The sequence below is a fragment of the Narcine bancroftii genome, chromosome 4, assembly GCF_036971445.1.
Source record: "Narcine bancroftii isolate sNarBan1 chromosome 4, sNarBan1.hap1, whole genome shotgun sequence".
Lineage (NCBI taxonomy): Eukaryota > Metazoa > Chordata > Chondrichthyes > Torpediniformes > Narcinidae > Narcine > Narcine bancroftii.
In genome coordinates, this window is record NC_091472.1 from 113749055 (window position 1) to 113764276 (window position 15222).

General features: G+C 47.7%; 1 protein-coding gene across 4 annotated transcripts in view; it reads left to right on the forward strand.

The window, feature by feature from the left end:
* The window catches only part of plcb1 (phospholipase C beta 1), a 1044484-nt gene that overhangs the window by 953224 nt on the left and 76038 nt on the right, over positions 1–15222 (forward strand). For all 4 annotated transcript variants that reach the window (XM_069932441.1, XM_069932442.1, XM_069932443.1 and 1 more), the window contains exon 32: positions 12550–12636. In XM_069932441.1, the coding sequence (XP_069788542.1) occupies positions 12550–12636 (87 nt within the window). The remainder of the gene's footprint in view (positions 1–12549; positions 12637–15222) is intronic.

The following is a 15222-nucleotide window of genomic DNA, read 5'->3' on the forward strand; positions in this document are numbered from 1 at the left end:
AGGCGGAGGCACAATTCCACCTCCACAACATCTCAGCCGACGCCACAAATTTTACCACGTCATGGGTGCGCTGGACCAGGACACAGCGGCGAGGGTGGACGACATCATTCACCGGCCACCAGCAGTGGGCAGGTATATCACCCTCAAAAATCTACTCCTGAGGAAGTTTGGCCTCACTCCCCAGCAGCGTGCTTCCAGGCTCTTACACCTGAATGGGTTGGGGAATCACAGCCCTCATGGACAAAATGCTGGCCCTGACGGAGGATCATGAACGGTGTTTCCACTTCCGCCAGATATTCCTTCAACAAATGCCAAAAGATATCTGGCTCCATCTGTCCGAAGAGGACTTTTCCGGCCCCTACAAGGCCGCAGCCCAGTCAGATGCCCTCTGGCATGGAAAACAGGAGAACGAGACAGTCCTCAGCCAAGTCTCCAAGCCAAGGCCCAGCCATCCGCAGGATACCCCCAAGCACAAGCCGGAGGAAACCCAGTCAACATGGTGCTTTTATCACCAGCGCTGGGGAGTGAAAGCTCGCAAGTGCCATCAACCCTGCGACTTCCAGGGAATGGCCAGGCCAACCGCCGTTGATGGTTGCCACAGTTGGCCACTTGAACAGCCTTCTTTACATCACTGACAAGTCCATGGGCCGCCAGTTCCTGGTGGACACAGGGGCCAAGCTGAACGCCCTCCCACCTACAGCGCTGGAAACTCGAACCCGGACCCCCGGTCCAACCCTGCGGGCTGCCAATGTTTCCGCAATCAAGACGCATGGCACCCGTAGGGCACAGATACAGATCGAGGATTAAAACTTCACTTGGAGATTCATCCTAGCCTCAGTGGCCACTGCGCTGTTAGTGGCTGACTTCCTAAGGGCTCACAGTCTGCTGGTGGATGTGAAGGGCAGGAGGCTGCTCAACGCCCACACCTTTTGCTCGGTGCGCCATGTCACGGCGGATGACGACAGACCCAAAGTCGCCATGGAGCTTTCCATCATGTCTCCACAAAAGGCCCCCTGCTGCACACCAGAGCTAGATAGCTGCCACCGGAGAAGCTAAAACAGGCAAAGGAGAAATTCTCCAGGCTCCAGGAGTTGGGCATCGTTTGGGGGTCGGACAGCACTTGGGCGGCGCCACTGCACGTGTACCCAGTTCCCCATATCCAGGACTTCATTGCCAACCTCCATGGCGCACGGTTCTTTTCAAAAGTCGATCTGGTTCACGGATACCACCAGATCCCGGTCCACCCCGATTACATTGGAAAGACCGCCATTATCACACCTTTCAACTTGTTTGAATTCCTCCGGATTCCGTTCAGGTTGAAAAACGTGGCTCAGATGTTCCAGCGCCTCATGAGCTCAGTGGGTAGGGATTTGGACTTTGTCTTTATCTACCTAGATGACATTCTGTTAGCCAGCCACAGTCGCAAAGTGCACAAGGCCCATCTCCATACCCTGTTCGCCCGGCTGGCAGAATTCAGCCTCACAGTCAACAAGGTCAAATGCCAGTTTGGGAAACAGACATTGCAGTTCCTGGGGCATACCATCTCAGCGTCTGGGGCAGCTCTGGCACCAGAAAAAGTGGCAGCCATCCAGCGTTTTCCAAAACCCTCCTCCCACAAGGGTCTGCAGGAATTTGTGGGAATGGTAAATTTTTACCATAGATTCATCCCCAATGCATCATGCCCGCATCATGCACCCTCTTTTTGAGCTGATCGCGACGAAAGAGAAGACCCTGGTGTGGTCAAAGGAGGCGGATGAAGCCTTCGCTGCAATGAAACATGCCCTTGCAGAGGCAACTTTGTTAGTGCACCCGCGCCCAGAAGCACACACAGCGCTCTTGGTTATCACTTTCGCCACGGCGGTCAGGGGGGTACTGGAACAATGGCTGGACTGGCAGTGGTGCAGTTGCGGCCACCGGATCTTAAATACAGTGCATTCGACTGGGAGCTCCTGGCGCTGTACCTGGCCATCCACCACTTCCTATACTTCTTGGAGGGCAGAACTTTCATCATTTTTACTGATCACAAGCCCCTCACCCAAGGACCCATGGTCAGCCAGGCAACAGCACTACCTGTCCTACATGTCCGAATTCACTACAGACATCCAGCACCGGGCGGGTAAGGACAATGTAGTCGCAGATGCGCTCTCCCACCTGGCCATCAGCACGCTAGCTCCCGGCCTCGACTATGCGCAACTTGCACAGGCCCAGCAGCACAACGCCGAAACTCAAGCTCTCTGGACCGCCATCTCAGGTCTCCAGCTCGAGGATATTCAGCTTCCTGACTCTGCCCAGCCGCTGCTTTGTGATACCTCCACCGGCTCACCATACCAGGTAGTCCCACAGGAGTGGAGGGCTAAGGTCGTCAGCTCTATCCACAATCTCGCCCACTCCTCAGTAAAGACTACCATGCGTATGGTGGCGCAGCGATTTGTCTGGGATGTCCTCAAGAAGGAGGTGGCAGCACTAACCTGCAATGCATCAGGTGCCAGGCGTCTAAAGTCCACAGGCACACGCAGGCCTCTGTTCAACATTTCGACTTGGCAATGCAGAGATTTCAGCATATCCAGCATGCCGATGTTCAAGGAGTCGCAGTACCTGTTTACCATAATGGACAGAGCAACCAGGTGGCTAGAGCCCTGATCAGCCAGTAGATCACTCGTTTTGGCAAGCCAGCGCACATCACGAGCGACAGAGGCGCCCAATTTACGTCCACACTATGGTCGCAGCTGGCAAGGCTTTTAGGGGTAACACTGCACCACACCACAGCCTAACAAGTTGGTAGCGAGGTTCCACCGACACCTAAAGTCCGCTCTGATGGCAAGACTTTCCGGCCCTGACTGGGTGGACAAGTTGCCCTGGGTTCTCCTTGAGATTAGGACGGCGCCCAAGGAGGACCTGCAAGCCTCCTCAGCAGAAATGGTTTAAGGTGCGCCACTCTCCCCGCCAAGTGAATTCTTTGGCCCGGAGGCTGAGACAATGCACAACGAAGGTGAGCGGCTCGCAGACCTCTGTAAATGACCGGGTAACCTAACCCCGCCATCTCCATCGCACCACGGCACCCAACCATCCCATTGACCGTAAGATCTGGATGTGGTGCAATTTGTGTTCATCCGGAGAGGACAACAGAGAGCCCCGCTGCAGTGCCCATATGAAGGTCTGTACAAGGTTCTCCGGCGGTCGGGTGGGACTTTTACTTTAGATGTGGGGGGAAGGGAAGAACTATTTACTGTGAACAGCTTAAAAGCTGCTCATTTAGACTTATCACAGCTGGTGCAGACGGCTGCGCCCAAGCACTGGGGCCAGCCGCCAAAGCAACAGGTCACGTAGCCGGTTCTGGTTGGGGGGGGGGGGGGAGGATTGTGCATCGGTGCACATCCTCATGGCGAACCGGCCCCATTTGTATCGCCACGTGGCAGGGCAGCAATGGGAAAATGGCGTCGTCAGAGGTTTCTCTCTGACTCCAGTATCCCTTCCAGCACGCACCCTGGGCAGCGATTATGATCTCACAATGTACTGGTGACTGAGCTCATGCTGCTCTTAAATGGGCACGCTGAGTTTGAATAAAAACTGTCGTTAATGACTTTCGGTGTGGCGGCAGTGATTTCCTTCAGTTCCTGCAAACACCACAGGGGTTAAATTAGGTTAAGTTAATAGTGATAAGTTAAAATTTGATCCTGTTTTTATGTTTAAAGAAAATTAAAAGCAACCTTTGTTTAAGTAACCATTGTCTTGGTGAATTTCTATTGTTGCGGGGTTTTGGGGTCCTCTGGACTCATAACTCTATAAACACCTGTAAGAAGAGTGTGGTGATATGTTTCCTCCATTGTATATATTTATTGTTGACTACTGTATATATGGAGCTGGCCCACCCACTGATGACTCATACCCTATGACTCCTCCCCCGTGGTCGTGGGCCATAAATGTCAAGCCGCCTCTCCCTTCCCACCATTCCTATACCTGGATCCAGGCCAGCCTAGTCTTCATGGTTACTAGTAGTGCACTACAATTTAATATATAGAAATTATCTCTCCGGTAATGGAGAAGCTTCTGTGCCCCAATCGGTTAGAAGTGGACCTCCAATCTCCAGGAGCATCTGAACAGTATGAGTAGTGGATCAGCTACTTCAGCAACTTCCTGGAGGCCGCTGGCGAACTGGTCGACTCTGATGAAAAGAAGCTCAAAGTTCTGCAAGCAAGAGTTGGCCAGAGAGCTTTCCAAGTCATCAGGAGCTGTGCTACTTACGCCTCTATGCATACTTACGCTTCAGGCCCTCAACAAACCAAAGGCCAATGGCGTGTACTTGGTCCCGAAAACAGCAGCCTGGTGAGTCGGCTGAAGAGTTCATTCGTGCCTTGCTTGTACTGGGGAGAGACTGTAGGGGTCATTCCTTGGCTCCTGTACCGGTGGCCCAGTGGTCAAAGACTTGGTCCGGGATGCCTGTGTGTCGGGGTTGAGGTCCGACGACCTAAGGCAGCACCTGCTCAAGGAAGACAAGTTGCCACTGAAGAGGCCCATTCTGCTGGTAACAACCCAAAATTCGGCCCAGCACCACACGGAATTGATGGTGGGCAAAAAAGGGTCCCTCCATGTGCATACCAAAAATGCTGCCATCTTGGAAGATAGCCTCAGGGACAGCCGACCCGTCCACGACAGCTGTGGCGATCGAACATCAGAAGTGGTATTTCTGTGGGCAGACAAAACACCCGCGATGACTCTGCCCCACAAAGGGTGCTAGCTGCTCAGGCTGTGGAAAAAGGTGACATTATCTGGGGGTATGTAAGGCCAGAACCTCCCCACAAAGCAGTGTGGCATGTCCAACCAACAAGTGAGCTCTGTCTACACTTCCGGTGCTGACCGCATGCACGGTGAAAGGAACGTCATCTTACCTTCTGCCGCCCTTGTCCTCTGTATGGACTGTGCAGTCGCAGCCGCTTCGCTGTCGTCACTTCCACCTTCTTCCTTGACCTCGGCAGCCATGACCGTGTGGTCAACATGGAGGCCGCCATTTTTGTGCATCGGGCCTCCCCACCGCCGAAAAAGACGATGATCCGATCCTGGCATCGATTATATTGAACCAGGCCAGCCCTCATCCGATCGCCCATTCCATGATGCAGATCGAAGTAAATAGACTTAAGATGAACTCTCTCTTCGATAGTGGTAGTACGGAGAGTATCATCCATCCTGATGTGGTCATCAGACTCTCGCTTCCAGTCTGCCCATTGAGCAGCTCCATTTCATTGGCAAACCATCAAATGGACATTAGTGGGTACTGTGTGGTGTCTTTGATGGTGGGGAGGAACGTTACGATATCTTTTCCTTACTGGTTATGCCCCAGCTCTGCGTGCCAATCCTCCTGGGTCTCGACTTCCAGAATCAGTTTAGGAGTGTGACGATGGCATTCAGAGGCCCTCAACCGCCCCTCACAGTAAGGTACCCACAACTTGTGGACCCCTCCCCCCACTCCCAGCCCCCAGCACCGGCCTGAAGTCTCACCACCCTTCGGGTGTCCTCTCCATCTCTATTTGCGAACCTGGCCCCGGAGTGCCACCCCATAGCTGCCAAGAGCAGGCGCTACAGCACCAAGGACATGGTGTTTATCCGGGCCAAGGTTCAGTGACTCCTGTCAGAGGGGATCATCGCCCGTAGCTCCATTCAGTCCTTGGAGAGCCCAGGTCGTGATGGTCAGGGGTGGGAGCAAGCCCCGGATGGTCATTGACAATTAACTGCTTCACCCAGCTGGATGCATACCCCCTTCCCCGGATAGCCGACATGGTCAACAGAGTTGCTCAATATTCCGAATTCTCGACCTTTGACCTCAAATTTGCCTATCACCAGCTCCCCCTCCGCCCGAGTGACCATATCTACACAGGCTTTGAGACCGATTGCAAACTTTTTCACTTCATTCAGGTCCCCTTTGGTGTCACCAACGGAGTCTCCACGTTCTGGAAGGTGATAGTTTGGATGGTGGAGGAGCATAGCTTGGCAGCGACTTTTCCCCATTTAGATAATGTCACCATCTGCGGCCATGATCAGCAGGACCACAACGCTAACCTTGCTAAATTTCTGCGGACTGCAAAGTCCCTCAATCTCACATAAAACAAAGACAAATGTATCTTTAATACCAATCATCTGGCACTCCTGGGATGCATCGTGGCACATGGTGTCATTTCCCCAGTCCCTGACCGCATGCGACCACTCATGGAACTCCCAGTCCCAAGCACTATGAAGGTGCTAAAGAGGTGCCTGGGGCTGTTCTCCTACTACACACGATGGACACTGATAAGGCCCACCCCCTCATTAGGTCCATAACTTTCCCATTATCAGTGGAGGCCCAGGCTGCATTCCATCTCCTCCGAGGAGACATCGCGAAGGCCATGATGCATGCCATGGACGAATTCATCCCCTTCCAGGTGGAGAGCGATGCCTCTGACTTCGCGCTGGCTGCCACACTCAACCAGGCAGGCAGGCCAGTAGCATTTTTTTCCCGTACCCTCCACTGCCCTGAGACATACGGCACTCCTCAGCTGAGAAGGAGACACAGGCAAATGTTGAGGCAGTGCACTATTGGCACCACTACCTGGCCGGAAAAAGGTTTACCCTGCTGACGCCTTCATGTTCAATACGAAGCAGCGGGGTAAAATCAAAAATGACAAGATCCTCAGGTGAAGAATCGAGCTCTCCACCTACAACTATGATATCTTGTACTGGCCAGGTAAACTCAATGATCTGCCTGATGCCCTATACCAGGGACTGGCGCCAGCGCGCACCTTGACCATCTCCAGACTCTACACAATGCCCTTTGCCATCCCGGAGTTACGAGACTGTTCCACTTCATCAAGACTTGGAACCTCCCGTACTATCGGGATTACACTGAATGGAAGCTGCAGTTCTACGGACCCAACAAGGCACACCTCATTAAGGCCACTCGCCCATTTGAACGATTGAGTGTCAATTTCAAGGGCCCCTTTCCCTCGTCCAATAGGAACATTTATTTCCTGAACGTAATCGACAAGTTCTCTCAGTTACCTTTTGCCATTCCCTGTCCGGATATGACCTCAGCCACATTGATTAAGGCACTAAGCAGTATCTTCAATCTGTTTAGGTACCCCGATTACATCCACAGCGATCAGGGGTCTTCGTTCATGAGTGAGGAGCTGCGGCAGTACTTTCTGGACAAGAGGCATAGCCACCAGTTATAACCCCAGTGGGAAAGGCCAGGTGGAAAGGGAGAATGCCATCGTTTGGAAGGCTGTGCTCCTGGCCCTGAAGTCCAGGGACATCCTACCAAAGACATTACACACCATTTAATCCCTCCTGTGCACCGCTACAAACACCACCCCGCATGATCACATGTTTGCCTTCCCCAGGAAGTTGGCGAATGGGCCCTCGGTACCCTCTGGTTGTTGATGCCAGGCCCGATCCTGCTCTGGAGACACGTAAGGGACTGATCCATTAGTCGAAAAGGTGCACCTCATCCATGCTAACCCTCAGAACGCTTTTGTGAGATACCCCAATGGCCACGAGGATACAGTACCTATCCAGGATCCAGTGCATGTCGGAGAGCCCGGAACCACTCTATACACCCCTGACCACTCTGAGTTTATCACTACCCCACAATGGGACTCACTGTTAGAGACAGATTCGCCTTAGATACCACACCCGCATGGACCTAACTCCAGTGGGGCCTGCTCCCCTCAGGGCATTGTCCCCCCTCCCTCCCATATCATTTCTGACATCACCCCAACACCCTCACTCCATATAGTCAGAAGGTGACCCTGTCTCTTAACACCCGGCCGCCGGAACAGCACACCACCCACTCCTGCTCCTTGCAGGTCCTGTAGACAGAGGAGGTCACCGGTGCAACTGAATCTTTAGTCTTGGCAATTTTTTTTTGTTGTTCAAAGACTGAGGGGGGGGGTGGGTTCTGTTTTAAAAGGAGGGGTGAATGTGGTGATATGTTTCCTCCATTGTATATAGTTATTGTTGACTACTGTATATATGGAGCTGGCCCACTGATGACTCATACCCTATGTCTCCTCCCCCCCCCCCCCCACCCCCTTGGTCCTGGGCTTAAAGGTTGAACAACCTCCCCCTTCCTGCCATTCCTATACCTGGATCCAGTCCAGCAAGGTTCTTCTGTACATTAAAGCCTACTGTTCCCTCAGCCTAGTCTTTGTGGTTACTGGGTAGTGCACTACAAAGAGCCAATCTTGGGGTCTGTGCCCAAGATGACAGCACCTGTGCTGGCAATGGTCACAAAAGGTTGGAGACTCCAGGGAAGCAGTGCACTAGCATAGGGCACCAAAAATGAGGAAAACACACACACCCAATGAGAAGTAGACACATATGAGAGACCCTACAGGATGGGAACAATGGCAGCAGACCTGGGAGGGGCTCAGACTGCAGGACCCACATAGCCTGCAGGCTGTTGGCGACTTGGACTCACACCAGGCTGAGGGCTGCTGGAGACTGTCTCATGGGAACCAGGTATCGGAACCAGGGTTTGAGGGTGCTCAGGGCAAGAAGGGCTCCCAAAGAGCTTTGGGTGCTGAAGGCTTCCTCATTGTATCAGAGGTTTGGATGTGGAGCTCGGGTTGCTGATGGTTTGCAATGGAGTGTGTACAGCGGCGGGACCACTGGATGCAAATTCACGGACGCTCAGTGTCTCTGAAGGGACTCTCTATTTTTCCTCTTACTCCAAGAGACGTCTGGCAATGCTCATGGTCTACTTTACGGCAGAAAAAGTTGGAGGGTCTCCTTTATATTGCATTTTTAATGTATTATTTTGTGACAATAAAAGGCGTCTTTAAAATGTCCTCGAGTTTCAATTGTTATCCCAGCAGAGGGAGCCAAAGCCTGAAGATAACAACTTTTAGTAAATACACAAAATTGCTGGAGAAACTCAGCAGACATATCTTGACAAAGGGCTCGGGCCCGAAACATTGGATATATATTTTAGCCTCATATGGACACTGCAGGACCTGCTGAGTTTCTCCAGCAATCTTATGCATTTACTACAATCACCCTATGACAAGTAATGCCAAAAACAGCATCCTACCTGGAAAGAGAAATAGACTCATTACCTCTTGTCCAAATGACTGTCTGCGAATGTGCTTTATGAATTCCCCAAATAAATCATCAGTCTTGAAGGCACATCAAATATTTGCTTCCCTGATGGGAGTGGAGAACCACCATCATTTTCTTTTCCCTCTTGCTAACCTTACGTTAACATCTGATTCCAAAATTCCTGCTTTCTCCAAAAAAGTTATGTGTCTGTAGCAAGCCTTTAGCTATGAAAGGCACCATTAATTTCAGAAATGTACACATGCTGGGAAAAAAAACCCTTCCATTTTGAAGTAAATTTCACTACTACTGAAGCCTTAATCCACACCTGATGCACCATTTGAAAATGCCTTCTTGCTGTCACTCCTACTGCCATTCCAAGTAGGCGCCTACTCAGTCAATGGCCCATCCTATGGGGTCTATTTGCAACAGCATCGACTGCCACAAATGCAGAAAATTCTGGAAACACTCAGCTGGTCACGTAGTATCTGTGAAAGGGAAAACAAAATTAAGATTTCTGTCTTGTGAGAACAGGAAAAAAAAGTGTTAAATTGCAAACAGCATGGAACATACAGTGCAGGAACGGGCCCTTCATCCCACGTGTCTGTGCTGAACATGACTTACATGGAGGATGGTGACTATTGGAATGTGCTGCCAGAGCAAGTGATTGAGGCAGGTACTATTCCAACGTTTAAGAAACATTTGGGCAGATACAGGGATAGGATGGGTTGAGAGGGATATGGGCCAAACACAGACAGGTGGGACAAGTGTGGGTGCGACAGTTTTGTCTGTGTGGGCATATTGCCTGTATTTGATAGATTTCCCTGCATCCCCTTCATATTCATGTGTCTATCTTTAACATTACTATTGTGTCTCTTGTCAGCCTGCACCTGGTATCTAACTCTGTGTAAAAGTAAAAGTGCATCCCTTAAACTGAGGAAAATGTGGTGAAGGAGGTATAGTACAACAGGAATATCTGTCGAGGTTGAGACCAGAGTTGCTGCAGGAGTGGTTTGATATTGGGGATTTGTTTTGTTATTTACAGCTAGTAGAAGCCGATTCCGGCTATTTAAACCTGTGTTTATTATACCCAAATTAACATTCAACCTGGGCTCTGGCAAAGAGGTATGAGGTGTTGAAAATGTGAGGGCAAAGAGGGAAAACAAAACAAAAGCTTAATGTGAAATCACAAGCAAGTGGAGAACTTTTTCCCCATAAGAACCGGTTGAGCCAAATAATATAATTCAGGGGAACTTAAGGAAAAGAACATCAAGGGAAAAGCAAGAGAAAGTTGAGGGTTCTTCCCTGGTTCTAGTGTTAGAGGACTTCATGCGACACACCTCTTAACCCAAAGCTATGGGTCATGTCCTAATGATTTCCCTTTGGTTTGGGCACTACTTTTGCCTTTATACATCAGCTGGAATAGCATTAGAATAATAGTCTAAATATTGCAGTCCATGTTGTCATTTAGAGAGGTTTTCTTGCCTTCTCTTGGAGAGAGAGGAACAGAGAAACTGCTTTCATGTGAAGGAAAGAAGATGTGAGTATCTTCAACCATGATTCCAAACCTGCTAGGGTGCAGGTGCTGGTATCTGGAGCAAAAAAAACCTGAATGAAAACTCTTCGGTACCAGGTAAGCCAATTGGTGCTGGAAATACTTCATCTTGAATAGGGGAGTATGAAGATGACCAGAATTCCCATAGTTTCTCCATCTGCTTAACTTGTTTAATTCTTAATGGCTAGGCAGATAAATGCACTGCCTGCTTTGGTCAGTCACTATTACCCTGGGTATTAACTCTATGGAAATAATGTATTTCAAAGAAGAAATTTAACCTGAAGTATGCAACAGTGAAAGGTATGGAATTGTGGTTATAGTTGGCAGTAGTGGTCCAGAGGTTTGGAGTGATAAAATGGCGACACAAGTTCAAACACTATCTCCTCAAGTAAATGTGGAGCAACAAGCTGTGTCATTATTTGTGGTCATAAAACTCCTGGACTGTATAAACCCATCTGATCCTTTAATGAAGAAATGTGCTGCCCTTTCTGTTTTTAACTCGATATTCCACATTGGCCCAGCTCCCCACTCCATCTTTCCAGGAGCATCGCGTGCTCTGTGAACACCTTTGTCAGCCAGACAGCAGGGCTCTTAAGGGGCAGATCCCTTCATCTCCACCTTCACAATGGCAAGAGGTGCCAGCCATTCCAAAGGTACTCACCTCCTTTCATAGAAACATAGAAGATAGGAGCAGGAGTAGGTCATTCAACCCTTCGAGCCTGCTCCGCCATTCAACGAGATCATGGCTGATCTTAAAGTTCAGTACCCCGTCCCCGCCTTCTTTCCGTAACCTTTAATACCCTTATACTGAAGAAATAAATCTAATTCCCTCTTAAATATATTTAATGAACCTGCCTCTACTGCCCTCTGTGGCAATGAATTCCACAGATTCACCAACCTCTGGGTCAAGAAATTCCTCCTCATCTCGGTCCTAAATGGTTTGCCTATTATCCTCAAACCATGGCCCCGGGTTCTGGATTTTCCCAACATTGGAAACATCATACAAACTGTGGGAAACCCAAGGCTGGAGAACAAACAAAAATTCTGGGATTTCTCTGCAAAGAGTGAAACCTTCTTTAAATGCTGTTCCCACTGTTTAAATCAGTCATTAAAATTAAAAGGACTCAGAGAATGATATTGCGACACTCATCATTGTTTTTTTTCCCAGTGGTTTCCATCATCAGCAGAAAAATACAATTTGAATTTAACTGGAATTTTTCCTCAATTTAAAAGTGACTTTACCTGGAGTGGAGAAATAAATACTTTTTTTGTGTGTCCTTTTGGATCACTTGGCAAATTCCATACAGGATTCCTTATACTGATCTACCTGTCCTTCCTGGTCAGGTACTATTTCTGTATCAGTCATGTGCAAGATGCTGTAATTTCCCACAACTTGGTTCATTTATAGCATCATGGGGGAAATTAGCCAAGCTGTCCTGGGAGCACTAATTGTTGGGGACTCCTGCTATAGACCTCTTTTCACATCACAACGTTGTATTGAGGCCATTGTAAGGACAATCTTGCATTGCTTTGGGTAATTTAAACCTCTCACTTCACAATGTCTGATTTTCCCTCCAATGATTCTCCAAGGTTCAGATCAGATCCCAATCCTTGGACACTCCAGGACCTCTCAATCCTGCAATGTTCCATGGTCATTGCAGTCTTAATCACCAAACCTCCCCCACATTTAGAATGAGGAACCGCTGAAATCTGCAAAGGGACCCTTTGACCAATGCTGTCACTCGTCCTTGCAATGCCCATTTGGATGCATGAGGATTTTCATGGCTGGATTATTTCAAACATGCTTGCAATAATTGTCACTCTTAAATGTTGGCATTGGCTTAGCTGGAAGCACATTTGTCCAAGTTGGAGAGTTGTTTATTTCTGAGTTTTTTTTACTGATGGCTCTGCACACCTTGTTACTGTTCTAGTTGGAAGATGGCCAATCCAAGAGGCAAGAGAAGCTGGTGGATAAACACAAAGAAGTACGTCTGCAAATCCTGGAGGAGAAACCGAAGGTACAATTATATGATTCAAACTGGATGAAGAATCTAATGAAATGGCTAAAACCTCTGGGTACTGGGTCAAACCTGAGTTTATATTGCAAATATTGCATCAGTAGCCTTTTTTTTACAGTTTTATCCTTGTTGGGATAAGGTAAGAGTGTACGTGATTGGCTATGTTCGTTTATTCAGCCTAAATTGTTATTCTATTTTGTTTCCATCTTCCTGGCAACATGTTCCATGAAAATCTCAGCCTACATTGGCATAAAAGTACAATGATTTGGGGGTTTTGCAACATTGTTAAGGCATTTGCTTGGAATTAAGAATAACAACACTATTATTGCATTTGTACAGACTTAAAATTTTATCCTCAATTAGTATGTTTAATACCTCGCCAGAAATAATTGGACAAAACATCACAGGTATATTTCTGATGTTTATGATCATGTAATCTGCTTACTATATAGAAAACATTCATAAAGGAAAGTTCCAGCTATAGAATTAATAGCTTTCTCAAAGATGTCAACATCAGAAAATGAAGTAGGCTGATGTAAAACAGGTTGGTAGGTGAGGGTTACTCATGCCTCAAATTATTTTTACTATTCTATATATTTCCAAATAAAAACGCAGTCTATCAAGTACCTCAATTTTGTAACAAAAATCACGGTGAAATAAGCTTGGCAGTGGTAACAATGTCACTGGAAATCATTCTTTTACACTGCACTAAATCCAACAGAAAAGTTGTAATAAAGTTCCTCCTGGCCAGTTTAACATTAGAGCCCCAAGGCAAGTGTACGTTTATTGTGGATGATCAACTCGTATTATGCACTCAAAGGAAGCATGCAGCCCACAAGACCAAGCCGATTCTCAAGAACAATTCACTCAACCACATTTCTTCCTCCTTTTTCTGGAACCCTGCGGCATTAATTTCCTCAATTGCCCATTCATTATCCTTTTGAAATTGTTGCTCATCTCTGCATCCACACTTTTCTGGTCAGATAGTTCCAAATTATTATCATTCACTTCCTCACATCCTAGCTGTATCTCTTGACCCCATCTTTAAATCAGCATCCCCTTGCTTTTATCCTTTTGCTAATGGGAACAGCTTTACTTTGCATTCCCTAAAATAAATCAGTAAGTGATCATGTATCCATACACAATCCATTATAGGAATCAGCAGGTTAACCCCTCTGCCCTCTATTTCTTCAGAATCCTGCAAATTATTTCCTTTTTCAGTGTTTATCCAACCTTCCTTTGACAGTAACTGTTAAATCTGCTTCCATGGCTCTTTAAGGAGGTGCAGAACAGTTTGCTGCATTGAAAAAAATATAGTCCCTATCTAAGCCTAAGTTCTTCTGCCAACTTAAAAAAAAATTAGTCATTGATGTAGTTGGGCTGCCACCTTGCCAACCTCAAAGACGATTCTGCTGCCATGATAATGCTACAGCTACATTTTGCAATGTACTTACAAGCATCAGCAGTTAAGAAGGCTGTTTCCATTGCAAGCTAAGGAGTGATAAATATTATTCACGTTAAAGCTAATTAATTATTGTGACTGTAGCAGAGGACCATGATCAAAGAGATAGGAATTCATCCTTGATCAATAACTTAATATTGTATATGGACTTTGCATCTGAAATTCAATTCCAGTGATGTCAATTGAACTACTTTTCAGGCGTAGAATATTTCAAGCGCACCCACCTTATAACTTGCAGTCACTCTTGTAAGTCCCAGAATCAGGCCTTGTTGCTGCAGTCCTCCTCGGAAGTGGAGAGGTCCACAAGCTGCAACCAGGCATCAAATGGTGGAACTCGAGGCTTTGCCCTGAGAGCCTTTTGCCGCCAATTTGCGTGTGCATTCAAGGATCTTTGTACTTGTTTCTAATCCTCCTGATGATAAGAGACATTGAAAAACATTTCAAATTGATTCAAAGGCAATTTTTAAATATTCCGGATATTTAAGGTGAGTGGAGAGTTTAGGGAGATATTAAAAGTTTTTTTTTCTCACAGTGGGTGATGGTTGCCTGGAATACATTGCCTGAGGTGGAAGTGGAGGCTGATACAATAGAGACTTTTAAAAGACTCTTAGACATGCACATGGATGTAAAAGAAAGAAATGGAGGGTATTGGGCAATGAGATAGGGAATAGTTAGATTGATGTAGAGTAGGCTTATATAGGTTGGCACAACATTGTGGGGTGTTCTGTGTTGTGCCAAGCCTCTTACCATTGGATGTCTGGAACAGCCTCCAAACATCTAACCTCCAATGGGAATTCCTGCCCTCAATAGAATTGAGGAACAAAGTGGCTTGGACCTCCAGGTAACAGCTGGCTGGGTATCAGCATCATCTGATCTGCTCTTTGGAGCATACAGCTCCTCCGATTGTTCACAAGCTTTAACCTCACAACAGCAGCTAAGCCCTTGTGGCTGAATCATTGTAAACATCTATGGTCAGCTTATTAATGTGTCAGGTTCACAAACTTTGGGAGGGTAGGACATGGCCAGATTCATCTGTGAGGATGAAAATCAGCTAATGTTGCAGAGAAATTTTGGGATAGTAAATTATGGGAATTCTCCACCCCCACTCTCCCCCCCCCCCCCCC